At 42.4% G+C, this 27,867-nt stretch overlaps 1 protein-coding gene across 3 annotated transcripts in view; it reads left to right on the forward strand.

Moving 5' to 3' along the window:
* Positions 1-5,309: 5,309 nt before the first annotated feature.
* The window catches only part of PPP1R21 (protein phosphatase 1 regulatory subunit 21), a 46,516-nt gene continuing 23,958 nt past the window's right edge, over positions 5,310-27,867 (forward strand). For 2 of the 3 annotated variants that reach the window (XM_044428612.1, XM_044428613.1), the window contains exons 1-13: positions 5,310-5,451; positions 9,948-10,016; positions 11,537-11,683; positions 14,775-14,876; positions 16,421-16,585; positions 17,309-17,367; positions 19,620-19,714; positions 21,398-21,450; positions 22,107-22,256; positions 22,881-22,982; positions 23,068-23,156; positions 25,488-25,624; positions 27,392-27,484. In XM_044428612.1, the coding sequence (XP_044284547.1) occupies positions 5,392-5,451; positions 9,948-10,016; positions 11,537-11,683; positions 14,775-14,876; positions 16,421-16,585; positions 17,309-17,367; positions 19,620-19,714; positions 21,398-21,450; positions 22,107-22,256; positions 22,881-22,982; positions 23,068-23,156; positions 25,488-25,624; positions 27,392-27,484 (1,321 nt within the window). In that variant the 5' untranslated portion in view covers positions 5,310-5,391. The other variant, XM_044428615.1, reaches the window with a different exon arrangement.

Genomic DNA, 27,867 nt, shown 5'->3' on the forward strand with positions numbered 1-27,867 from the left:
CTGTTGGTTCAGGGTATTTGCAAAGCTCACCTCCAGTACCATTTTTCACATGTGACCAATATGCTTCTTGTTAGTTTTCTTCAGTGCCCAGCTTTAACACCCATGCACTGTGACTGGGAATACAATAGTTTGGATTACCACATCCTTCTTCCGCACAGTACTAACTGGAGTTAGCCTGTGTGTCAGACAGACATATGCCAGATCATCATAGATGGATGCATGGCTTTAAGATTCCAAATTTCACTGTTCCCAGGAAGACAGGCAGAACTCCAAGACACTCTGAGCTTTCTCAGAAACCAAAACTCAGCTGTTGGTCTCCATTCATTGTGTACCTCCACTGGATTACAACCTATTTGGGATGTGGAGTGAAAAAAAGCATCTCTACTTCTGGTGGGCCTTTTGCTGTTCACAACTTTCTCCAACTCCTTCCAGCTCATTCAGGGAGATGGTTTAAGAATTAGTTCCAGGTGGCAGCATCTGGATTTGCCAGACAAAAGAGATACTTGCCAGGACTGTTAAGATAATGCCCAGAAGGTGGCATGATTCCTATCCTGCCCAAATGTCGACCACAGAATTACCCTGTGGGAAGGGTTCCTTAAGGTAATCAAGTTCCCTATCTTAAAACAATATTTTACTTATCTGCTATTGAGTTATTGACAGTACTTTAGCCCTCCTCTTCAGCTAAAGAGGCTCTGGGAACAGCTTCCTGGGATTGATAATGAGACAGTTCCTGCCCTCAGGATTACAGTTTAAAGGTTATAACACAAAAGGAAAGGGGTTTGTGAAGAGGGAAGGGGAGAAAGTGAGCAAATTCAGGCACAGTTCATAGTTTCAAAACTCTTATAGGTGTTCTTTATTTCAGAAGAGGGTAAAGCAGGATCCCTGCAGCCAATGTAGAATGATCCCAGGAATGAGTAAAGCAAGAAGGGCAAGCAGACTCAGGTCCTAAGTTGGTAAGGGGGCTGAGCTGCATGAGTCCCGCTTATTTTGCTCCAGATGAACATACACCATGTTCAGACATGCTCACTTATGGCATTATTACCAGAAAGCATTGCAGTCAATATTACAATAGACAAAAGTGACAGTGTTTATTAAGAACATGCATTGTCAGTTACCTCTTAATTGTTCTTTTGCCCTTATCCTCAATCCATTTAGTCCCAAGTAGCCCATAATACCAATATAAGAACTTACGCACTTGCCATAAGAAATGAAGTTAATTCACATGTCGCAAAATTCCTATGCTGAAGGCAAAAATGAGCATGCCACAGATGAAAGAATTTGAACATGTGCATAAATCAGCCTTTCCCAACCTAGTGCTCTCCAGGCTTTTAGGATTATGATTTCCATGATCCCTCACCACTGGACATCTGCTGGCTGGGTTGATGGGAGTTGTGGTCCAGAACATCTGGAGGGCACCTGTCTCATAGTGAAAGCAGAGAGATTGCTGGAGGTTCTCGATATGTTACACACAACCTGCATGTAGCACAACCCAAAAGTGTGGCACACCTGTTGTGAGCCTCCCTGCTTTCAACCCCAAAGCACACAACCAGGGTTTTGGTGAAAATAGAGGGGAAGATTATCGAAGATTAGGAAAAACGTACAGAATGGGAAAAGATGCTGGGCACACAACAAGAAGTAGTTTAAAGAGGCAAATTCCTGTGCACAAAGCAATAAACAGTTCAAATAACTAATTGGGAGCAAAGAACAAACAAAATGGAAAAATATCATCTAGCTAGCATAGCACTGTGGCTGTGCTTTCTGATTCTTTAAGATCCACTATATCTGGGACAAGGCTCTCCTGGTGTCTGTAATCAGGACTTCCTCCCTTTGGTTGGGAAAAACTACTCCTAGGCACCTGTCCTGGAGAAAACTTGGGCCACGTTTCCATGTGGCTCCTTGAAGCTCCCTAACTTCCTGGCAGACTTGTTCCTGACAACTGTGCTGGAAGAGAAAGTTCCCCAATGTCCTTTTCCAATGTAATATATCCCCCCTGATCCCTATTTGCCTGGGTAGAGATTTCACAAGAATCTCTTGCTTTAGTCTGAGGCCAGTAATGGCTCATCCTGAGCTCTGAGATGGATGCTAGATTAATCTGTGTTAGAATGCCAGCTTCAGGTGGCCTGGATTTTTGTTTAAGCAGAGACCTGCAGCTGCTTGCTAAACGGAGGTTTCTCCGTCTTGGGGTATTTATTTATTTAGAAAATTTCTATGCCACCCCATTCGCCGAAGCCTCAGGGCGGCTCACAACATGAATCAATTAAAATAATATACGATGAAGTCAGTATGGTCTACCTGAATGGGTTATTCCAGACCAACCATAACATCCTGCTGTCTCAATCTTACTCAAGGTCATCCCACAGGGTTACTAAGGCAGTTGCCAATGTAAAATTCAAGCTGAAGTCTGGCTGAAATAGATCTAGCAAACAGACAATTAGTTTGATAGGCAATTTTATTGTGAAATTTTATGAGGCTTCTAGACATCTTCTATTCATAGCCCTTCTATGTTTTCCCATCGAGCCCCCCCCCCACACACATTTTTTTCAAACCACAGAACATCCATTAAGCAAGGAAAGACAGAATAGATGTTCACTGTCTTTTGAGTGGCAACGTAAGAAGCTCTTTGTCAGAAGGACCTTTGGCCTAAATAGTGAGATATATACTTCCCATTTCGGGTTGTGTTCATGGGTCACCTACCAGTCTGTAAAACGAATGACAGACAGAAGAGGGTGTCCACTGTTTGAAAAATAAAGACTCTAAAACCAGAAGCAGCAATTATAACACCACCATCCCCAGGCCACAATTTAACTCTCAAATCCACATGGACCCCATTCATTTCTACTGCTCTCTATTCAAATTGCAGTGTCACCCATCCAGCACAAACAATCAGCACTCACTTCGGCTGATGATGGTCTCTGTAAGTCATGGAGATCATCCTATCCCCTTCAGTTTGGTTCTGTAGTATCCACTAGCATCATAATCACCTGCTTTCACCCCACTTACCTCCTTGTCCAACTGCCTTATTCCAGCTCTTTCTTTCAGCTGCACGTACAAAGTCAATGTAAGTGCTTCTGAATCCAGCAGAATACATTAGATACACACACCCTGTGGAGATGAGCAACAGCTAGGAATTATAAGCTGCACCCCTCACCCAAATAAGCTTGTAGATAGTGGACATGACTATAGTGCAATCCTGTACAAATTTACTCAGAATCTGTAATTCCCACTATGCAATGGGACCAACCAATGATCAACAAGCCCTTAGCAGGCATCTGCTGTGTCTTTAACACAGATCTCCTCTCCAGTCATTAACAGCAAGCCACTGGGAGAGAGACGCCAAACTAATATTTTTCATTGCTCTATTCACTGCCCTACCACTAAAACCATTAAAGTGGGGCAGCACTAGAGACAGGGTCCTGGCAGTGATGATCTGTACCCTATGGAATTTCCTTCTAAGAAACAGAGACTAGCTTAGCCTTCACCAACCTGGTGCCATCCAGATGTTTTGGACTTCAATTACCACCAGCCCTAGTTAGCATGACTCTTGGTCAGAAATTCTGGGCTGTAATCCAAAACATCTAGAAGATTGAGGAAGGGTATGAAAAGGAAGACCAAATATAAGATGTTTTGAAGCCATAAAGAAAGCCACAGCCTGAAACTTGGAGGAGCTGAATGGATCTATTATAGACAGGACATTTTGGAGGGCTTTCATTCATATGGTTGCCATATGTCGGAGACAACTTGATGGCACATAAGAATGACAATCCAGTTTCATCTGTGGCTGCTTTGAGGACATACTTGCTTTCTCTGGATTTTAACTCAAACAGTTCGTTGGATGGTATTTGCTTAAGCAATCTCAAGACATTGGTCCGTAATTTCATCCCATCCATTGTACTGCATGTTTGGCATTCAGGAAAAAGACATGCTAAGAAAATACAAGACAATCATGAATAACATTTATGTTATTTATTGAATAAATCTGCCTTCCCCAACCTAGTACTGTCCAGGTGTTTGTTGTTAGGCGCCCTCCAGTTGCCTCCAACTTATGCCCTCCAAAATATCCTGTGCTTGACAGCCCTGTTCATTTCTTATAAACTCAAGGCTGTGGCTTCCTTTATGGAATGTATACATCTCATAGTTGGTCTTTTTCCTCTTCTGCCTTTCACTTTCCCTAGTATTATGGTATTTTCCAGTTAGTCTTGCATTCTCATGGCATGCCCAAAGTTTGACAGCTTCAATTCTGTCATTTTTTGGTTTGATTTGTTCTAGGTCACACTTCTTTTGCCTGTCCAGAGTATTTGCAAATTGGTATTTCCACACCATGTTTCGAATGCATGGGAATATAAAACTGCCATCATCCAGTACTGTCAACAGCCAAAGGGGCAGAGATGATGGAAGTTACAATCCAACACATCTTGATGATGCCGCTTGGGGAATATTGGTATAAATAGAAGACTTCTACCACATAACTAGTATAACTGGAAAATGTCCTTGCAAACCCTCCTCCATGGATGAGACAGGGTGATTCCACCAGAGGCCTGGAACAACCGCCCTCTTCTATGTGCAATCTTCCCACCATTTCTTTCTCTTTTTCTTGCATAACAAAAACAAACCAATTCAGGAAGCAAAACCCAAAGAGCTATGCCTTAAAGAGCGATCCTATACATATTTAGAAAGAAAAAAGGCCCACAATTCCCAGCATGCCCCAGACAACTGTGTTGCTTGGGGCATGCTAGGAGCTGTAAGGTCCTTCTTCAGTCCAACAGTCCTCTCCGGGCTGTTAAATGAAAGGAGCCCACTTTCTTGAAGCGCCTAGTGCTGAGGCAGCTGATTAGAAAGACAACGAAATAGCAAGGAACAGACAAAGCCCTTGCACTCCTAGTACTACGGAAGGATCTGGTGCTGTCATGGCAACGCTGCCCCGCTGCATTTTGGGAGGTGTTTTCCGAAGAAGGGCCGAGATTGCCCCTGCGGCCGGTCCATGGGGAAACCCCGTACCGTAGACACTCGAACCGAGCCGTGGCGAAACGCCATTAAGCTCTCGCGCCAAGCAAAGCGAGGAGCTGTGGTTGCTATGGCAACCACAGGAGCGCGCCTTCATTCCTGAAAACACGATTTCCACTTTCCACAGAAAAAGGAAACTGCGGAGAGTCTATCTATGACCAACACCCCCTTTTCTCGTCTTTATATCTGTAAGGTGTTAAAGTTTTTTTTCAACCGCGGCTCCTCAGGTGCAGAGCCCAAAATGGCGGACGGGCTAACATCAAGGAGAGCCTGCGCGGTGACGTCAGCACGCCCTCTCCGCCCCCAACCCGGAAGTGCGTCTCCTGCTGTGGGCAGAGCGGCGGCGGGGCGGCTTGCTCGGTAGCGGCTTTCCGTCCGCTGTGGGCGGCCATGGCGGCAGCCGCCGAGCTGCAGGCGAAGTACCAGAAGCTGGCGCAGGAGTACTCCAAGGTACCGGGGCACGCTACCTCCGCTCGGTACAGAGGACCCCCCCAACGGTGCCCCCTCATAACGATATTCCCCCTCCCCCTTTCGCCTCCTCTCTGAGGGACCATGGTGAGGGCGGATTTTCTCGATATGGGATCCCTGCAGGGTCCGTAATTTTTCTCCTGCTCCAGTCTGCCGGTTCCTTCCTTGCTGGTCTCTGGGAGGTCAAGGCGCCTCCCTGTCTGAGGCATGTTGCTGCCCTGTAGGATTTCTGGCATTTGGAGGAGTTGACATGACGGGCTTCCCGCGTTTGTTCGGAATTTCGAGTTCTTACGGTCCCTCGCTCTGCTTTCTTACTTTATTTACGTAACCTACCTCACAGGGTTGTTGTGAGGATAAAATGGAGAGGCGGAGAAGGTCCATGAAAGTCGCCTTGGGTTCCATGCAAGAAGAAAAAAATAGGCTAAAATAATAGTGATTATGATTATTTGTTAAATTTTGAGATGCTTTTCTCTAAATAAAAAGACTCAAAAACGTCTTACTCTAGGGTGAATGGGCCATCATGGCTCATTGGAAAAGTGTATACCTTCCATGCAGAATGTCCAAAATTCAGTCCCTGGCATCTCAGGTAGGAAAGAGAAAAAAGGACCAGATAGTAGGAGGTGAGAAAAACCTCTGTTTGAGAAAGGGGAGTGCTGCTGCTGTTCCTGGGACAGTAGGCTAGATGAACCTGAAGTCTGATCTGCTACAAGGCAGTTCCTTATGTGTGTGAAAGAAAAGAGCATTTGCAAATCCACATGGTGAGGGAAGACAGTGCAGGGTCTACAGTAAGGGTCAGCATCTGATCATTTGGCCCCATTGCAAAATTTAGCCGTTTGGTGCATATCCTTCTGAATTGTCAATCTAAAACTGAAAGATTGTTGTAGATGGTGCAGCCTTCCTGCCTCAACACCTGTTAGCCCCAATACATCTGGAGGGTGCTGGCTTGGGGGAGACTCGCCTGCATCATTGGCCATGTTGGCTGGTGCTAGTGGGAGTTGTCCAACGCTAGGTGTTTGCTGTCTGCATAGCTGTGTTCCTGTACTCCCTTTGCTGATGACATAGAGGGAAACACAGACAATATTTTCTGTTTTGTGTACCAGGCCAAAAATCTACACTCTGCTGTCCAAGCCATCCCTCCCTGCTAGTATGCAGAGCTAATACTGTTGTTTCCCATGAAGCAGATGCAGGCTGTACTACAACTTGCAGTACTTATTCTTGTGTTTGTGGACACCTTAGTGAAAAGGGCTAACACTGTTTCATCCCTTAAGAATATGACTTGTAGCATCTTAAAGGCACAACAATGTATTATGGCTTAAATGTCTGTCAACTAGCATTGTCTATTACCATTGAAAGAAGAAATCTCAGTTACAGTGCTCATACGGATTATGTGGTTGAAGCTGATACTGCCTGATACTGTAGTCTTCCTCTTACAATAGGCTGGGCAGTTCTAAGAGTGATACCAGCAGCTGAATGTTGTTCATGAAATATATATTTCTATATAATTCCTAGTATCGGTTTTCAAAGTTGTCTGAGGTGTGTAGTCATACATGTGTGTGCACACACACACAGGGGGTAGCGTGTTGGGTTGGGACTCAGGAGATCCAGGTTCTATTTCCCACTCAGCCATTAAGCTCGCTGCACAACTTTAAGTCCAGTCACTGACTCTTTGCTGAGCCTATTTCATTCACAAAATTGCTGTGGGGATAAAATAGTGACCCTCCTTGGGGGAAAAGTGGTGGGATATAAATGTAATGATAAATAATTTTTAGAGACAGCATGATACAGTGCTGAACTGGTTCTAAGAAGATCTGGGTTCTGGTTTTTACTAGAAGCTCACGGTATCACTTTGGACCAGTCATGGATGCTCAACCCAGTCTATCTCACAGGGTTGTTGTAAGGATAGAATGCAGGGGAGGAAGTCTTTTGGAACACCTTGAAATGCTTGGAAGAAGAAAAAAAATGTGGAATATAAATAGAATGTAATATATTTTAGGTGATTTCTCCTTTTACTTAATTTATCAAGTTTTGGTACTGATATTGATCTTCTGCTGTGAGGAATTGATCCATTTTTGGGTGATTTTCAAAATCCGACTGTTTTTCTCCTTTCTCCTGTCAATTAGCACACATCTGCTTATATCATATAATGCCAAATTGACAATGCCCTCTGAGCAAGTAAGAATAAAAGTTAAAAACCACTTACCTATATGCATATGCACATGCCAGCATGTGACATATATTGATAGAAAGTGACACCTCTTTTGAGTGAAGTGGTTGCTTTGCACTTTATATAATTATGTGCGCTGTGGTAGTGACCAGTTCTAGCTGTTGGCAGTAATGGTGTCTTAATTTTCTTTCCTATAATAAGTGCTCTGACTTGCCTGTAGCATTGTGTTGAATGACCTGCTAACCTGTGATATTAACTGTATTCTTGATGTGGTAGGATGCTAATTATTCCTTTTATATATTATCCCATAATGTATTCTTAAATACAGAGCTTCTCAATGCCTTACCTGTAGGGACTTCCAACTGCCTGCATGAAACTCTCCTTTCCCTGCCCTTTAAAAACATAGTCTTAAGAAAAGCCTTGAGTAATACTTTGACAATCTTCTTTCCTCCGTATTGAAATTCTAGCTTTGCCTTTTTTCTCCCCTCTGCTCCTTTGCCTTGCTATTCCCACCTCTCTCCCAGCCTCTAGCCTTGCTGTTTCTCTCACTTCTTGTCCTCTTCTGTTCACTGTTGACTAGCCAGGCTCCCACATGATGTGACTAACCAAGTTCCCTGTACGTAAGAGCCATTTTGTGGGGGTGCCCACAGCAGTTTCTTCAATTCCTAGATGTGCTAATGGTCCAAACAGATTGGGAGCCCCTGCCTTAATGCTTCCTACATGAAAGTCTTCTCCTTTATTACAACGACGTGGAAGAGAACATGGCAGTGCTGAGTGAAGACAGCCGGCTGCCCTTTACACTGTGTTCTTGTAGGGGTAGCAACTTGCCATTCAATGAGGGAGACATACCTCTGCAGGGGTAATGTGGGCTTCAGGTGTGAATATAGGGGCATTCTGCAACAGATTTGAATGAGTTTAGATTTCTATGAATCTGACCTATGGATTATGCAATGGAATGACTCTTAAGAGTTGCTAATACTAGGCAGTTTGTGGCAGGTTTTTTACTTTCAAGGAGGACTTGTAGAAATGCAAACTGGGATTAAATTCTAAGACATATATAAGAAAGAATTATATCAATGAATAGATGATAGAATAAGAGATACCTGACAATCCACAGAACAAGGTAGAATGGGTTTAACAAAACCTGTACTTAGAAGTGATGGACTTTCTTGTACCAAAGCTGTAACATGTACTTCTGGTACAAAGAGAATACAGGCTGTCTCCAAGTTATGAGGCCAAGTTATGAACAACCTGTACTTATGAACAAACTGCCATAAAGCCTGTTTTTAAAAAATACTGTGGAAAATCGCCATCACCATAGAGAGGGAGTGAGCATGAGGGGAGAGTGAGGGTCTTCAAAGTATCACAACAGAGGGAGAGGAAGTGAAAGGGGAGAGAGGGTAACCTTTAAATCAGGTCTTCCTGCCCCACCCATCCAGAGAAGGAAATCTCTCTGGCGTTTCCCTGTTGTAAAGAGGAGGCATAGTGAGTTTGGGTGGGACAGGGCTAGAGATATTTGTGGTTTTTCCACTTTTACAGGGGTCCTGTACCCCAACCCTTGTGAATGTAGAGAGCCAACTATATATGATCCAACTCACATACAAATTCGACTTAGAGATGAATGTCTATTTTCTCAGGAATGGAACTTGTCCATAACCCAAGAACTATCTGTATGAAGAAGCACCATTTTGTGCTATACGCTGTGTTATAATCAGAAAAAAAACAGTACTACCATAGCAGAATCAGTAATTACACTCTTGCCCATCCCATCTGTAAGGCTTAGAATTTAAGAGCTTATTTATTACTGCCAGTCAAACTTGTTGAAAATAAACAATAAAATTTTATGTATTTAAAACATTCTTAGAACACAGTTTGAAAAATCACTCTCTAATAAGTAGTTGTGTTGTTCCTGGATCCTTTGCTTCAAAATTGCTGCCTGAGACCTTCTCTGTTCCATTCCTCCCCAAATCTCCATAAAGTCAATATTGCCACAGATTTTATAGATAAAAGTATTTTAGGAACCACAATCAGGTTTATACAATATGTTTTATGTTTCAACTTGGCAACGTCTTTCACATTTTGAAGGGCTTAGATGGTGAAATCAAATTTTCCAAGGTTTAAATTTCATTTAGATTCTTTATTAAATTCCTATTATAGTCTTCATGCTTTTTGGTGGTCCTCAAAATGTATTTAATATTGTCCTAAAGGCAGGTACAAGATTTTGCTGGTAGATAATGATTAGCTTGTAACCTGATTGCTTTATAACTGGGCTAATGATTTCTCCTGTGATTGAATGTCTGTCTCTTTCTCTTAGCTTCGAGCTCAGAACCATGTACTGAAAAAGGGTGTTGTGGATGAGCAAGCAAATTCAGCAGCCCTGAAGGTAAGCCCTTAAAACAGTAAAGTGAAAGTTTGATGCTGATACTGGCTGCTGGATTAGATGATCAAACATTTCTGTTGAGCGTTGGCTTACGTCTCTCTGCTAAATAAATGTACATGCAGTGGCAAACTGGAGTTGGCTGCAATGTAATGTGTGAAACATTCTGGAGCTTAGAAATGAACTCACTGCAGCACTTGTTGGTAGAAGCTTGCAAAAACTTATCTGTGCATTTGTTGCAGATAAAATTTTATTGTTGGCAGCTGATGGTGAAGCTCAGACAGGGTTCACAGGTTGTAGAACCTCACAAATCTGATCTTTCTGGGGTCCCTAGAAGATCATATGCTTTTCCCTCCATTTACTGGTTGTGGGTTTCCCAGTTTTGTGCATTTTCCTTGTATTCTAGAAAGCTGAAAAGTATTTCTTTAAGCTAAAATGTGTTGGCAATTTTAATAGTTTTGACCACTCCCCATTTGCTTCTGGCCCTGCATCCTGTGCAGTGTGGCCCTACAGATCTATTCTGAAATGGATTTTGACCCCTGGGCTTGAAAAGGGCTTGCACTCCTAGGCTAAGAGAAACAAGCCTTCCCTTCTATCACCTCTGCTGCTAGAGAATCACTTACTGTCAGTTGCAGGAGGGTCAAAACCCCACCTTTGCTTTCCAGCACTGTTGAAAGAACAACAAGAAAATGCTCTAAGTATCTGTTAAGAATAATTTTTCATATAGTGATTATTTTGTCTGCACTGAATTGTTGTAACTAGTTTGTGAAGTGCTCATTTTCTGACTTGCCTTCAAAGCGTGAATAGAGTGAAATGCCTTCAGTTCACAGATCATATGTTCAACAGTGTCACCTAGTTTTTTTAAGGTGGGATCCTTTCCTAACTCTCTAAAGCATTGCAAGAAAATTATATAGATGGAGGGGCTAGATAAAAACTATGTTTGCCCAGCCTCACTTGTAGGATCCCTTACCCTTTTTAATGTGTGTAAATGGCATAACCTGGAACAGTGTAGGATGCATATCTATAATTTACTTCTAGGTCAGTATTGCTAGGATAATCCAAGGAGCTGGAAATCTCTTATTGGTAGTTAGAAGTTCTTATTCAAAAGAAAAGAAAACCCAAACCCCAAAAGCCTTTTTAAAAAATAAATTTGTGCTGGGCATTCCTCTAGAAAATTGAATTAACCAGTAGAGCTGGAAAAATATTTCAAATAGTATATATTATGCCTATTCCAAGTCAGTACTGAACTGCTGAGTTTTCCTGTTGCATATAAATGTATGTTGTGGGAATAAATTAAAAATCTTACATTGTGAGTGCAAAAAGGAAGCAATTGGCTCTTAAATGTCATAAGTGTATTCCTGTCTATACCCTGCTATGTTGATCCTGGCTAGAGGGACAAAGTGCTGAAGTTATGATATTTTGAATAAGTGACTGAGGGAGAAGGAGGTTTGAAGACTACCTCCTGCCTTGCCAAAGTCAGTCCATGCTAGAACCTAGTGTGGTGATCTTTCTGATGTTAAACACAGGAACAACTAAAAATGAAGGACCAGTCACTCAGAAAGTTGCAGCAAGAAATGGACAGTTTGACCTTTCGCAATCAACAGCTGGCTAAGAGGGTAGAGCTGCTTCAAGATGAACTTGCATTAAGTGAATCGAAAGGAAAGAACAAGAAGGTAGGCATCAGACTAGACGAATGTACAGAAAGGACCGATTAAAATGATCCAGGAGCTTGAAGAATTTGGCTATGCAGAAAGAGTACAGTGTTTGGGGCTTTTCATCTTGTGAAGAAAAGGTATGTGAGAGGAGTATGTGATAGAGGTTTATAAATAATATATGGTGTGGATAAAGTGGGTAGAGAAACTTTTCTTCCTCTCTCATGCTAGAAGCTAGAGAACTCCATGAAGATGAATGGTGGCTAAAGGAAGTACTTCTGTTAATTCATTCATAATCTCACCTTTGCCCATTTCTGCTGTATAGATAGGCCTGTGGTCTTATCCAGCAGGGCTGTTCTTGTGTTCCTAACGTAGGTAAAGCTTTCTGTAAAGCTCCACTTGCCAAACTTCTGACAGTTCAAGCATAGCCTCAGTAAAAGCAAGTTTTGCTTCTGGATTTGCTCCCTGACCCGTGCAGAGACTCATGCAGGGTCACTGGATACACAGAATTGCCCATCTCCAACGAATTCTGGTTGGAAGGAGGTAAGGCAGAACAGGGATTCATGCAGTTGGCAACCTCCTCTACAGATGGGTGGTATGGGATTACCAAACCTTTTGCTGGTGAGGCTGCAATAACTCCATGCCGACTGGGATGGGAGGGTGGGAGTTTGAGCTGGTCAGCAGCAGTTTACATAGTGTGACTTCTGAGTAAACCTTGCATAGGATTGCTGGGTGGATGCATTCACTTCTTTGGTGGATGATGCTTGGTGATGGTAACTGGTCCATGATCATCCATGAGGCATTTTTCCAATGCGGCGGCTGCTCTTCTTCCTTGCTGTCACCATTCTTACCTGCTCCCTTTGGGCTAAAGGAAGAGAGCAAATAGGCAAGGGGATGGCAACTTCTGATGCCACATTACCCAGATCTCCCAGTTACCACTCGAATGCCTCAGTTGTCTTCTCTTCTTTTATTGAGTGCAGTCCTATGCATGTCTGCTCAACTACTTACTCACGGGTATGTGTTTGTCCCTGTGCCTACCAAGGAATTCAGCCTGAGGGATAACATTTCTTATCCGTTGGCACCTAAAATGCCCTGCTTATTTATTAAAATTACACTGCACACTTCCTTTGAAGAGCTCTCAGGACTATGCAATGGTTGCTTCCTCGATGGCCTCCTTCCTCAGCAGTGGCTAGCGCCAGACTCCCTTAGGTAAGCTGTGGCAGGCCACTTGATGTCTTCCAAATGTTTTGGGCTACAATTCCCATTGGTTCCAATTGTCACGGATTATGGAAGCACACCAAGTTGTTTAACCTGGCTGAATCCATTAAATGCCACAATGTTCCTTCTGACCATTTATTTTACTGTGTAAGTACAGAAGCATAGATTGTCGGGTTTATCGGAGACAGTTTATAGTACATTTCCTGTTGGTCATTAAATTGCTATTGCTAACATGTTTGCTAGAATCAGCAATGCAGTATAAGAGGAAGAAGCAGGCCAGGCACTGCCCACAAGCTTCTGTGCTGCACAGTGAGGAAGTGAGAGTTGAATGAAATCCTGACTATAGTCAACCGTGAAGGAAATTAAAAAGGAGCAGTCAGGATAGTGGGGTTTTCTTAGAGAAAGCATGGATGATGTGGAGGAGCACTGGAACTGGGCCAGGGAGAGATGTGTTCATATCTTTGAATCTTTGTGGGTATCGTATATCAGCCCTGTCTGTTCAGAGAAGATCTGGTGTTGAATTGTAGGTAAGAGAGGTAGCTATGAATCAGGATGTGCTTGATTTGAACCTCATCTGTGCTGTGAACTCACTAGGGGTCTTAGGCAAGCCATTATTTCTTAGCCTCAGGTTTCTGTGTCTACTCTATGAAGATAACTAATAATGACTTTACTGTCCAGGGATACCATCCAGGGATGCTGCTGTACCATCCAGGGATGCTGCATTTGAAATGCTTTAAAAACTTGAACACATTGTGCAAATGTTAATAGTATTGTTAGCTCAGTATTAGAACACATGCTTTTCATGCAAAAGTTTCCAAATTCATTCTCGGGTGCCTTTATGTAGGGTGAGAAAAACTCCTGTCATTGAAACCCTGGAAGAATTGGAACTAGGTCAGGCCAAGGGTCTGACTTCAGTATATGTTAACTTCCCATGTTTCTGCTTAATAAGGTAAAATAAGGTAGTCCAGTGTACCTCAGTTTCATCTCTTTGCAGGAGGAGCAGGATGCTAATGTAATGATTAAGAATGTCTGAATTTGCGAGAAAGGTCTGCCAGCTTCATGGTCCTGTGCTACTTCCACAGGGCCTGGGAAACCATTATGGAGAACCTATGTGGTGCAATGGTTAGAGTGTTGGCTTGGGGTTCAGGAGGTCTGAGTTCGAGTTGCACTTGGCCATGAAGCTCACTAGGCCAGTCACTGATTCTCAGCCTAACCTGCTTCACAAGGTTGTTATGAGGATAAAAGGGAAAACTGGAGAAGGATGATGTAAGCTGCTCTTCGTTCATTGTATGAGAAAGGTGGTTTATAAATATAACAAATATTATTCATCACTTCCCACTAATTTACAATACAGAAATACATGACTAATATACACCATACTCAGCATGATGATATAAAAATACCATAAAAATGTAATCTAAGAATAATGCAATACAGAAAGTGTTTATTAGCAAATGCACAAACTCTTCCTTCCTCACAGCCTAGAATGAATACCATGAAAGCAGTTCACACAGTTGGGCCATAATATTAATAGCAATAAGCCTAATAATTGGTCAGTGTAAGAGAGAAAGAAGCAAGCCGGGCACTGCCCACAAGCCTCCAGATGTTTCTGTACTACACAGTGAGGAAGTGAGAGATGAACAAAATCCTGGCCATTGCTGAGGTTTTAACTGGCCTGCTTAAAAGCATCTAGTAGGTTCGTGGTTAAGGTGAAATTTAAACTAGTGACTGACACTGCTCAAAACATTCTACTACTTCTTCACAGAAATAGTAACTGTGAAGAAATCCAAATAACAGAAGAGAAAGCAGATCCAATATTTTGTTCACAGGAGCTCTTTTATGCAGTAGTCTGTAAGTGCCGTCAGTAAGCAGAAATACCTTTGTTTCCTATTAGAAAAGTGGTGAACCTGTATCTCAGTTGAGTCAAGAACAGAAAAATGTATTTGATGAAGACCTTCAGAAGAAGATAGAAGAGAATGAGCGGTTGCATATTCAGGTGTGTACTTTGGCAGTGTGTAAGTTGCTTAATTTCCTTGATCAGAGTGGTAAATCTTCTAAAACAATATACAGACCTGGTTCACAGGTAGCAGCTTGTTGTTGTTACATACCATCAGTTCATCTCTGACTTACGGTGTCCCTATGAATGAATGCCTTCCAAAATGTGGTGTTCTCGGCAGCCTTGCTCAGCTCTTCTAAGTTCAAGACTACGGCTTCCATAATGGAATGCATCCATCTCATAGTTTGTCTTCCTCCTCCTCTACTTCTGTCTTTGACTTTCTCTAGCATTATGGTCTTCTCCAGTGAGTCTTGTCTTCTGCTATGCCTGAAGCATGACAGGTTCAGTTTTGACATTTTTGCTTCTAGGGAAATCTCTGGCTTGATTTGATTTAGGACTCACTTGTTTGGTTTTTTCTCAGTCTAGGATATTTGCAAAGCTCTCCTCCTACACCACAAAACAACCTGTCCCAGTCCCTCAGCACTTCATTCTGCACTTCTTCCTAAAGAGATGCACCTGCTCCCATTTTATCTTCACATTAACCCTGCAGTAAAGCTGAATTACAGCAACTGGCCCAAGATCACATGGAGAGCTTTGCAGTGGAGTCTGGGGGGTGGGGGTTGAACCTAGATATTCCCCATCCAGTGTGTTTAGCCTAGCAACCCACTTGCTTTACTCTCAGCACTACAGCTAACAACGTCTGGTATTTCCTTTTTTTTAAAAGTAGTAGTACACCGCATTTGCCCAGTTCCAGAAGGCTACCCTGTCCAAAAGCAGAATTCCCCTGTTCTGTCACTGCATTTGTCTGGTTCTGGATTGGGATTTGAATCAACTTAATAGTGTGGGGAGGTTGCGGGACAAAATCTCAAATGCTGCGTTTGTGCCATAGTGAAGGGAAACGTGGTGAAAAAGCATGCAAGCAATGTGGCAGGTAATGTGATACATAAGTTAATGCTCTGTATTTTGATAAATTGTCCCTGTGTTTCAGGGTTTCAGTATTAGGTCAGGGTGCACTCAGATTTGACCTGGGAGATCTGTTATCAGGATCTAACATGGTGTTTACAAAGGGAATAAGCAAGGGGGATGGTGGTGCACATGCATATTCCCCCTATGGCAGGGGTCTCAAACTTGCGGCCCGCAAGCCAGTTGCCAGGATGGGCGGGGCACAGGGGAGGGGCCCTGCGGCCTTCAAAGCGCCGGCGGTGCCCGGGCCGGCCTCCGGGAGCCACGCGGGATGAGCGGCCCACCACCACCGCTTGATGCGGCCCAGCCTCACCCAGACTCTACTTCCAGCGGCCCCCAGGTAAGTTGAGTTTGAGACCCCTGCCCTATGGCAAATGATTTTATCTGGGAAACATGCTAATGCACTCTTCCTTACTGCTGTAGTCCCTATCTGTTTATTTAATTTTTGCAGAAAAACTCTTCCAGGAAATTATCACTGCTACTTCTGCCTGTGGACCAGTTACAGGGTGGTCCTTGGTGCTAAGCCAAGCCTCTGGGTAACATTCCATGGCAACTTCTCATTACCACCCTTCTCATTTTAGTTTTTTGAGGCAAATGAGCAACACAAGCGCTTGGAAACTGAGCTGAGGAGCAGACTTGAAGTCTTGGAGATGGAGGCTGCGCAACACCAAGCTGTGGTGGATGGCCTCACTCGGAAGTACATGGATACAATAGAAAAACTGCAAAATGATAAAGCTAAGCTAGAAGTAAGTTTCCCAGCTAGGCGTTCCATGTCATGGTTCTCTGGCCACAAAGGCCAATCTGACTCTTGCAGTGGCTGCATTCTGATGATCTTATATCAGCCTTTTAAGCTGAGAAATGAACAAGCGTCTAGTATCTGCATGCAACCTCTTTTCTTTTTGCATGAGTTGCTAAACAAGGCTCTAGTAAACTACTGTCATGTAAATCAGGAAACCTTCCAAATAGGCCAAGTTATGAAGTCAGCTTTACCCCATGGCATCATATGCTGGTTGTTCAGAAACCATCATCTGGTTTGAATGTAACAAGAAGCTATTGTTAATTGAAGACTTCCTGTATTGTTCATTAAGAATGGAGGAGTGAAGTGGCTTTGTGAGGGCTCACAAGACTTTCATATTTTGCTTCTTAAGAGATAGAAGTCTGTCAGGACATTGATACTGTTTGCCCTTTGGTGAATGATAAAAACCTAGCTTTTTCAATTAGCAGTCTTTGCAAGTTGGATGATCATTTTAATTAAGGGTCTGTTTTTAAGAACTTACCCGGTTGTTATTTATTGTTTCAATGGCAGTTATTGTTAGTTTCTAGCATTCAGCATAGGTTTGCATGTTGTTTTTGACAGTATTGCAGCTTATACATTCTTAAGATAGCAAAACACACTCAATCTTGATGTGCAATGGATTGTGCAAATAGTTATTGACAACCTTACTCTTCCTTTTCCCACTCCCTTTTAGATCAAATCTCAGACCTTGGAGAGGGAAGCCAAGGACTGCAGGGTTCGAACAGAAGAATGGTATGCTTTTCTTTTTTTTTTAAAGGACGTAATTTTATTGAGGTGTATCTGGAGAAGGTTCCGATACTAAAACTATATGAGTGTGGTGTAGTGGTTAAGTGTGCTTAGGAGATTTAAGTACTGGGACTTGGGAGACTTATGAGATCTGGATTCTAGTTCCAGTTCTAAAATAACTATTAGTGCTTCTTAGAGTGTCTGTCAGACACAGACATAAATTGTAACCTTGTGCAGAGTTAGTTCTATGGCCTATGTTGCTCATTAGACACATGGGTTCTGAAGTTTCAGGGAGTGGCAGCTTCAGAGGGCCAGTTTGGTATTGTGATTAGTGCACTGAACTGGGACTTGGGAAATTTGGATTCTAGTCTTCATTTGGCTGTGAAGCTCACAAGGTGATGTTTTTGCCAATTACTGACTCTCAACCTAATTTATCTGTTGTGAAGGTAAAATGGCGAGAAAGACAATGTAAGCTACCTCAGGTTCCTTGTGGGGGTGTGGGGGGAGCAGGGTGGAGAGTATTCATTGCCTTGAAGGAGCAGGTTTATAGCTTGAGGGAGTTCCTTAAGGCATAATGTCACTTGAGGCCCAGGTGGTTTCCGTGGCTTGTAGTGCCTTCTACCAGCTTTGGCTAGTGGCCCAGCTATGCTGCTATTGCGACAGAGATCGCCTGCTATCAGTGATCTATTTTCTGATAATCTCTAAATTAGGTAACTACGATGTACTCTATCTGGGGCTGCCGTTGAAGACTGTTCAGAAGTTGCAGCTTCTGCAAAATGAGACAGCCAGATTAGTAACAGGGACCAGATGGTCTGAGCATTTAATACCAATTGTGGCCTGCTTGCACTGGCTGCCTGTATGATTCTGAGCCCAATCGAAGATGCTGATTTTAATCTGTAAAGCCCTCCGTGGCATGGGACCACAAAAACCAATGGGATGCCTCACCTACCCACAATCTGCTGAGACACTGATCAAGACCTGGGGCCCAGCTTCATTTGTCACCTCCAAGAGAGGCTTGGTTGGCAACAACAAGAAGGGCCTTTTCAGTGGTGATCCCTTGATTATGGGACATCCTCCCTACTACAACCTGTCTGGTGCCAACCTTACTATCCTTTCAGGGCCAGGTTAGGTCTGCCCTCCAGTGCTGGCCATTTAATTAGTTTACTGGGCCTTTGTTAGCTGCTTGAATTGATCTTATGATTCAATTTGGATAAGCTATTATAACTCTTTTATATGTTTTAAATTTGGGTTTAATTTTTTCATATGATAATGTTTTATGATGTTTTTAATGCTGTGTGTATTTTATATTGTATTTGTGTGTGTCACTGTAAGCTGTCCAAAGAGTTTTGGCTATTGTGTGGTATAGAATATGTGCATGTATTTATTTAATACATACAATAATAAAGATAAAATACTCTGTAGGAAAGGAGTGGAGAATGTGTGTTGCTTTGGACTGCAACTCTTATCAGCTCTAGCCAGCATAGCCAACAGTAGACATGCTGTAGCTGCATGTACAGTTCAGAAAGGTGCTTATAAGGAAGTTAGGTCAAGTACCTGTGCATGACAAAGTATTGTTGGTAATGTGTGAGCACTACACTTAAAACAATGGTATGTGCACTACATGTATGTTTGACAGCTGCTACTGCTCCTGGTGTGCATACAGATGTGGAAAGGTGCAAAGAAGACATAGCACTGTTTCATAGACTCCACCTTTGTTTCCAGGGCACTGGCATCATGATGCATACTGAGGGCCCAAATTAGCTCAGAACTTATAAAGTTGATTAGGTGGCAGTGGAGACATTGTTAAAGATGGTTAAAAGCCTGTTTTCTTTCCAGAGGCTTACATATGTGCAATTTACAAAAATGAAAGGAGGTTCGATGACAATATAGTTAGGATTAGGCTGAAATCTTCATGTTCATAGAAAAGATACCAAAACAGTTAAAATGAATTCAAATTTAAGTTTGATTTAAAACCTTCATTGATTTCCCATTAATATAAACAATGAAAATGTGTTGCTTGTCACATATGCATTTGTGGCCTTTTGCTTTGTAGTTGTGATGCTTTGGAATGTTCCTAAATATTCTAACTGCTGAGGGAAAAGGTCACTCAAGGGATGTTGATAGTGCATCAATTATGTGGCTGTTGGAGTTACATCTCTAGTAAATGTCTTTGACATTCTGCTTTTTTATTTTTCAGCTTCTTAAAAAAAGAAAAGCAAAACTAATAGTCAATATTGTTGTCTTCTTCTTATCACCAGCCAGCAGCAGCTAAAGAATCTTCATACTGACTTGAGTAGCAGATTAGAGGAGTCTTTGCACATCATCAGTGACAAAGTACCTTTCAATGACACAAGTAGGTATTTCATTGATTTTGCTCTTTGTTAAAGGAACAAAATTTAGAAGACTGTAGCAATGAGAATGTTCTGTCCTATTCCCCACAGATTAACTTAATTTTGCTCAATCTTGAACTACAGTTCAGAGGGCCAGAGCTATTTTTGCTAAGGAACATGGAACTTCCACTGAAAACAGCAACCCTGTGTTGACTTCCATTTCCCTCTTTCCATAATGGATAGAACATCCTACCATATATTGTGATGTAATTAATTTCTCCACCTCTACCAACCAGTGATGTAGGACATGGGTTCAAGTCTACTGTAAGTGCATGAAGAGATAGGGTAAACCGTACTTGGGATAAAACCTCAGGGATGGGGCACGTGGCAGGAGGCTACCATATATGGAATGTATGTTGGGTTCCGTATAACCATGTCTCCCCTATGCATAGTCCTTTGAGAACATATGTAAGGTAGCAATGCTGCTTTTAAGACAATCACATGCAAGAAGGTGCAGGAAGTACAACTACTTGAGGATGACTGTGAGCACTGTAGATACAGAATGTGATACTGTCCCTTTTTTGTAACCCAGAAAGCATACTCCTCTCCCCTTCCTTTTGTGCAGTTCCAGGTGTATGTCAAACAGAAGTCCTGAATCGCTTGCTTATCTGCTGTAACTTCTTGTTTGAATAGCTGAAGCTGTCCTTGATTTCAGATCTTTGTGATTGAACAGGGACACCACTGAGACAGATAAACTATGCACCCCATCATACATAGGCGGGATGGCCTTGCTGGACAGGAGGGGATGAGAGCTGCTGTCCAACATATCTGGAAAGCTCCAGTTTGGGGAAGGCTGCTCTGAAATCAGAAGTGTCTCCAGAAGTTGAGTGTCTCCACCTAGGGTGGCTGGGGTGCTAGGAGTTGTAGCAAAAGCATGAGGAGGGCTATCATGGGTTGCCTGCTGCTGTCGTACGTTCAGATTGTCAAGGGCAGGTGTTCACAGTAGGTGCCCCTCTACTGGCCACTGAGGTGCCAGCTTCACTTGTGCCTTGCATTCCTCACATAGCTCAGTCCCCTGTGCTTCTCAGCCACCCTCTGCTGGAGGAGTGAAGGAGACTGAGGTGGCTTCTCTCCTCCTTGACGGAGGCACTGGGCAGAGGAGCACTCTCTGCCTCGCACCACAGCTGGAGGCCTGGCTTTAGGGCATGAAGTTTTTCCCTGGCCAGGGAATGGCTGTACATACAGGAGCCTGCCTGGCCAAGGTGCCAGGTGGAAATTTCCAGCCCATGCCTCTGAGGTGAGCTTGCATATGGTGAGTTCCTGCTGTTATCACTGACCAGTCAGTGATCCTCTCTGATCCTCTCTCCACTAGTCTCCCCAAGTCCCATTCCGCATTCTGGGGACAGGACTTGCCAAGGGTACCCAAGCCTCCATGGGCTGGATGGGAAACCTGCATGGCTGCCTTCACCTCATGGGATGGAGGTTCTCCTTGGGGTGTTTGAAGTGTCTTTTCTGTATGGCACATCCATCTACCAATGTCTCATTTGAACTTTTAGCCTGTATGCTTTCAAGTATCCAGAATAGGTATTGGCAGTTCTGCTTGGAAATGTTATTTTCCTGTTCTTGAATGGCTTGTCATCTATTAAATTAAGGGGGAGGATTAGAGGGGAAAATAATATACCTGAATACCTTAAATTATTTTTTAGGGTGCAGCCAGTATAATGCCCTGAATGTGCCATTACATAATAGACGACGACAGGTGAGTAAAACTGCAATGCTAAGTCTCAAATTTCGTGGCATCTTGTGTGTAAAGTTATGAGCTAGTGTAGCTCTAATGTTGATTCCCATATAATTAGGTCTAAGAATACATGAATTCAGATGGCCATTTATATATTGAAACAAATAAATGTGCTTTGGTATTGACATGCTACTTAGTTGCATTTAAAATGGGAGCTGGGGTTTAGAGTCCAGGAAGGGAGCTGCTGCAAGGCAGGGCCATTTAATACCACAGCTGGCACAAAATCCCTCCACCCAATTTTGGATAACTCTGTGTGCTCTGTAGCCCATGCAACTTAGCTCCCACTCTTCAGGAGTATCAGGGGCTGTGGGATTGAGGCAGGGAAGAGGAAGATTGGTTGTTTGAGCTGCTCTCCATTTTTGCAACCATTGCATATGGTCCTCTGAGTAGCTTTAATACTGCTCAAAATTACTGATAAGCACCAACATTTCTTTTGCTACAGCTGTACTGAAGGCCATATATTTCACTTCCCCAACTGAATAGCCTTTGCAGTAGCAAGGGCCTCTGTTGTATTTGTAATTTCAGTTTATTTAGTAAGGAGTATGTTGTGAAAGGCCCCTAGTAAAACAGAAACTGAAGTCCCTCAAAGTAACGCTGCTACTCTTTGTACCTTGCAGTTGAAGCTTCGTGACCTGGCTGGTCAAGCACTGGGCTTCGTTCAAGATTTGGTGACCGCCCTTCTGAATTTCCACACCTATACAGAACAGCGCGTCCAGATTTTTCCGATTGATTCTGCCACTGACACTATATCACCCTTAAATCAGAAGGTCAGCTGACTTGGGATGAACTTTAACCAGTTAGCTTAAAGTGAACCAGTGATAAATCTGCTACATGTCAGCTGGCTACATCTTTTTAGAGTGGACAGGATTTCGCTATTAATAACCCTTTTGTAACAATGAGAGCAGAAGAGCTGTTCTGTGAGAGTAGCAATTCTCCCACTTTGTATATGGAAGATTCCAAGTTCAATTGCTGTCAGGTGGCAAGCGGCTGAGGGACACCAGCCTGAGCCCCTGGAAAGCTGCTGTCAGACATAATGGTTTGTTCTTGGTATCAAACAATTTCATATGTTCAGTGCCAAGAGTCCCCCGCAATCCCCCTCCCACAGATTGCAGTATTTGAGTACCAGCCTGCTCTTCACTGGGATTATAAATTTCTTCAAGTGTTCCACCCTTTTTTGGCCTGGCAGGATGGAGGCTTGGAGAGAGAAACTTTTCAGCGATGACCCTTTGGAGCAGGGGTCCTCAAACTTTTTCAACGGGGCCAGTTGAAAGGCGGTGGTGGTGGGCACGGGCCGGTGAGGCGGCAGATGTGGCCATGACGAGGGAACAAATGTGGTGATGACCTTGCAATCAGCATCAACTGGAATGACTGACAAATCTTTCTTCATTCAGTTCTCACAGTACCTCCATGAAAATGCATCCTTTGTTCGTCCTCTGGAGGAAGGAATGGTACACGTATTTGAGAGCATCACGGAGGACACCGTCACAGTGCTGGTAATGTGATTATCCTGTTGTCACACTCCCTGTCCAGAACAGGTTGGTACTCAATCTCTGAAACAGTTTCATTTTCTCTTCAAAGGAAACAACTGTGAAATTGAAATCCTTTTCTGACTACTTAGCATCTTATGTCTGCTTTCTCAGGAAGATTCTTCCTTATCAATTAAAAAGGTATTTTCCCCTATTGACCTCTTGATTGGGATGTGTAACATGATGCACAATTTATCATGTAATGTTCAAGTTCTGACGGTATCTGAAAACAATGCCATGGGCTTTTGAGTATTTTCATAGGAGTCTATACCATGAAAAACTTTTAGGGTAGCCATTCTCAATGTTTTTATAGTAACTGTCATTATTTACCCGAAGGGCCTTTTTTCTATGTCCCATCATGATCTCTTAACTTGAGCTGGGGGAATAACCTAACAGGCAGGATAGAAGATCTTTTAAATACTTGGAATTTTTTTTGCATTATATTTCTGTAGTGTTTGAGGGCTTCTCTATATGCATGGGTCATCTTTTCCATGGGAATTTGTCAATGCCTGTCTTGAGCATCTTCTTAGAAAAGTTAAAATATAGAGCTTTCCAATGTTAATTCAGCCATAATTTTCTTTAAAACTTCTACAAATGCTTTCTGCTGTAAAGTATTCAAGGTGATGGAGACTTTCCAAGTGTTCCATTGTTTAAGGGCTATAAAATGACTTAAGTTAAATCCAGGTGATCAGGCAGCAGCATTTAACTAACTAATTTATATTGAAGTATATATATTACTAAAGCATTGATTTAGATTCCTTTTTGACATGCTGAAGGAAGTGTGAGGACTTAAGCAAAAGCTACCACTCAGTGACCCATGCATTGCAAATAGGACCCATGGGTTAAACAATCCATGGGCTTTTCATGTGGGAACACATTGCTGCTTACAAACCTACCAATTCTACTTTAATTAGCAACCTACAATCAGCCTTTCATTGGTTGATTAGCATGTCATGCACACCCAGATCAATTGGTTGTTTAGGGGCTCAATTACCCATCAGCTAGCTTGTGATTTGTAGTTGTACTAACCATTGATCTGAGCTTGCAGGTTATACTCAGCAACCTATGAATTGGCCAAGCATACACAGTTGTTTAAAAATGGAAGTAGTTCTCTTCTGCTCATCCTCAACAGCCCATAGGTTGTTTAATGCATTTATTTATTTATTTGATTTGTGACCTGCCGCATTAGCCACATAGCTCCCTGAGTGGGCTATCATTACATGTGAACTGGCCCATTGAAGAAACCTTTAATATTTTCTTCCAAATTACCTATTACAGTAGCATACCACACTGAAAACAACCCTTCAATCATGGGTCAACTGATATAAAGTTTGCCTCATCAAATATGATTGTTCTCCTCTGATGTATTAACTACAGAGGAATGACAGTTCCACCTAACAAGCCAAATACAGTTTGCAGCTGTCAGTCAAAGCCCGATTTATTTGACCTGAGGTTTTCTGCAGCTTGAGTAAAACCAACAGAAGCAGATGATTCCAACGGCATTCCTGAGTTGGCAGCCAAATGGAAGCTTCTACCTTTTGCCATTTGCTGTAGTGCAAGAAATCTACTTCCAAATACCCCCAGTTTCTTACTGGCTTGTACAGACCATGTTTTTAAGGTTACTTGGAGTACAGAGAGCTTGCAGGCAAACTCGTGTGGAATGCCAGGAATGCATTTGCAGCATTCATTTACTTAAGTATCCTATGCTTCAGCTCAAAAAGGGTCCCAGAGCAGCTTACCAATCCATCAGTAAAAAGCAGGAACTTTCAATCTAAAAAGCCTTATTCTTCCTTTCAAAGATGTTGGGAGGGAAAGAGCAACAAATACACAAATATTAACAATGCATTTGATTCTGGAATATAGATTTAGGGTTGCCATCTTTTGTACTTGTCCAGAAGATTTGTTAGCTCTGTCCATGCTAGCTGGTCCGCCTGCATGAATTGGGGAGGCTGGTCTGAAATGGGGAGTTTGTTCTACAGGTGTAGGTTTATTAGGCAAATTGGAGCCAGCAGACTATAGAGCAGGCTTCCTGCTTCAGACCCACAGTGCAGTGGAGTGGTGTGGGGACAGTACTGGCAAACAGCCTCAGTCTTCCTATTAGTTGGGATGCTAATAGGCTGCATAACACTTGAACTGGGTCAAGGGGAGGTATGAGCAGCAAGAGAACACCGGCCCTGTACCCAGTTTCATGGCTGCAAAACACTGGAGTACTGAAAGCACATCATTTGTGGCCAGAGGTGACTTCTAACAGCAAAGGAACAATCAAAGTATGTTCTTTAAAGTCAATTCTTTGCCAGTCTCAAAGAATCCCCAGGAAGCTTCTTATATATTGCTTTTCCAGAAATGTAGAAAAGTGTCCTACAGTGTTTTTTTATATTTTCCAAAAATCAAATCATGTTGTTTAAAACAAAAACAAACCACCAGCACTGCTACAATACTCACTCCTAAAAACATAAATTCATATGTTCCTAGTTTGGAAGAAGAGTGTGAATCTTCTCTTTGCACAGCTGCGTTAAGAGCCAGGAACCTGGAGCTCCAAAGTGACATGAAAAAGCTGACAGCGGTTTTTGAGAAGCTGCACACATATATTAGCCTCCTTGCCTTACCCAGTAAGTATTTGGTTGCTGGCAATGGCAGTTCAGCATGATGTATGAAATGTTGATTTTGCAGGGCAGAAAATGGATGTTAAGGTAGGCATGTATCAAATGTAAAAGGGAAACTGTAATATAGATAAATAGATCTTGAAAGGCTATCTCTTACCTCAGCATTGCAATTATTCTTTAACTGTAATTATAAGCTATTGAACATGCAGTCCTGCGAACAATTTGAATGAGAGAATTTCTAGTTATGTTTAACAGGGATGGTCTGAAACTACAGCTGTATTGGAATTTTCCTTCAAATGGGCATTATGTTTTTTAAAAAGTTTTTAAAGGAGACCATTTCCCCAAATTGCAGTGAGTTTTTGTTTTGGCTATTTTGCTCTCTCAAGCACTTTCATTTCTGCTTTATACATAAAAATTGTCTAATCTCTCAATAAAACATCCCGAGAGAGGTTGATATTGCAGAGGTTAATGTGCTTTTGAAGAGCTTGGAGCAAACCTTGTGATGCAAGGAATTCTTTTAAACAAATTACACTTTATGCAGGTTAGTGCAAATTGCTGGGTTTGGGGCAAGTGTTCCTTCTCAAATGAAATCCCATCTTAGATGCTTAGAAGTGAATGTTTTAGACTTCGTGAAGATTTTTAAAAATACGTTTGGAAAAGGGAAAGTGTACTATCCCTCTCTAAAGTCAGTGATCTTTAATGAGGTGGGCTGTGTTCTGCCATTATGTGGCAGTCACTTGAAGAGCAAACTTGCCTGCTGGGATTGGCCTTTTGTGTAAAATGAGGGGGATGCAAAAGAGCTGGTTAGCCTGAGCAGGCACCAGGCAAATGGTCCATGCAGCTTACCTGCTGATTGGCTCCAGTATGCCTGAGCGTGATGGCCTTTTTACCTCTTTTCATGTGGGTATGAATGCAGCTGAACCAAGGCAGTCATATACTGTTCCATCCAGCTTTGGTGTCTCCCTGATGCCCTGGCCTAAACATTCCATGAAACGGAAGTGGAACACCTTCCATAATGTTGTGAGCTGCCCCGAGGCTTCGGCGAATGGGGCGGCATAGAAATGTTTTAATAAATAATAAATAAAATATAGCTCATCAGCTGACAGGCCTTCAGGAATATATCCTGAGTGAATCCCCTCTCATACAAAATGTAGAACGACACTGGTTGATAGATCCGTGCTGCTTAATTTGCTCTATACTGGGAACATTTAGGTTGGAAGAGCCTTTTATGGGCTCATACTTTTTATGGGCTCTTCCAGACCCCTGTGTGTTTTCCCCTTTAAACAGAATTCCCTTAAATTCTTGATTTGGTATCTGTATCATGAAGATAAGAATGAAAACAGTGGCATATAATAGGACAGTGGTTGAAAAATATTAAAGATTACCTTTAAATGCATTTTATTGGCATTTTCATAATTTGATAGGCATCAGTAATGATTCTTGTCTGCTTCTCCCACCATCCCAGATCAAAAATCCCTGCTCGACTAGAAAAATGAAATTGTTATGAAGTTCAGTTTAGCACTGCCGTGGATCTAATGCATATAGATTTTCCCTCTGTTTTGGAATGGGGAAAGTGGAGAATCATTGAGTGCAAGCTATTTCTTTTTTGGACTGCCTGCTCATGCCTTTTGACTAAGCCAGGCTTATGGATTGCTTTGAAGAAAATACTTGTTAGCTTGTCTAACCATATCTTTTTGGCAAATTTCTTTCTCCTCTTTTTTTTCCAAGACTAGTCATTGAATTTCAGTTTGTTGTTCTTCATTCAACCTCTAGGCACAAAACCAGATCGGTTGCTTCGAACAAATTTCATCTCGGTGTTCACATACATTGCTTCAACTCTTCATGGATTTCATGATGTCATGAAAGGTGCAGTCAACCAATATGGAGCTTATTCAATTAAACTGACAAGCTCATGTTCTAGTTATGTAGTAATTTCTGGGATTAGGGAATAGTGGGTGACTTTATAGACATAAGGGCATTGTGCATGTTCAACCAAGGCCAAGGGTGTTGATCTCTTTCAGCCTTTGGGCTGAATTCCATTTCAGAGAAGTTCTCCTGCATTCCAGGTGTGCGTGGGTCAAAGGCAAAATGGGCAAGGCCAAAACACAAAAACCACCAGTATACTTTGCTTAAAGATCCTACTGCCAGTAACTAAGCTTTAGGAGAAGAATTTCAACCTTTGGGAAGTGGGGAAAGCTGCAAAAGCTAGGAAATCATCTGGAGATGGCCAATCCAGATAAAAGTAGTGG

The sequence above is a fragment of the Varanus komodoensis genome, unplaced genomic scaffold (assembly GCF_004798865.1).
Source record: "Varanus komodoensis strain SLA01 unplaced genomic scaffold, ASM479886v1 scaffold2, whole genome shotgun sequence".
NCBI lineage: Eukaryota > Metazoa > Chordata > Lepidosauria > Squamata > Varanidae > Varanus > Varanus komodoensis.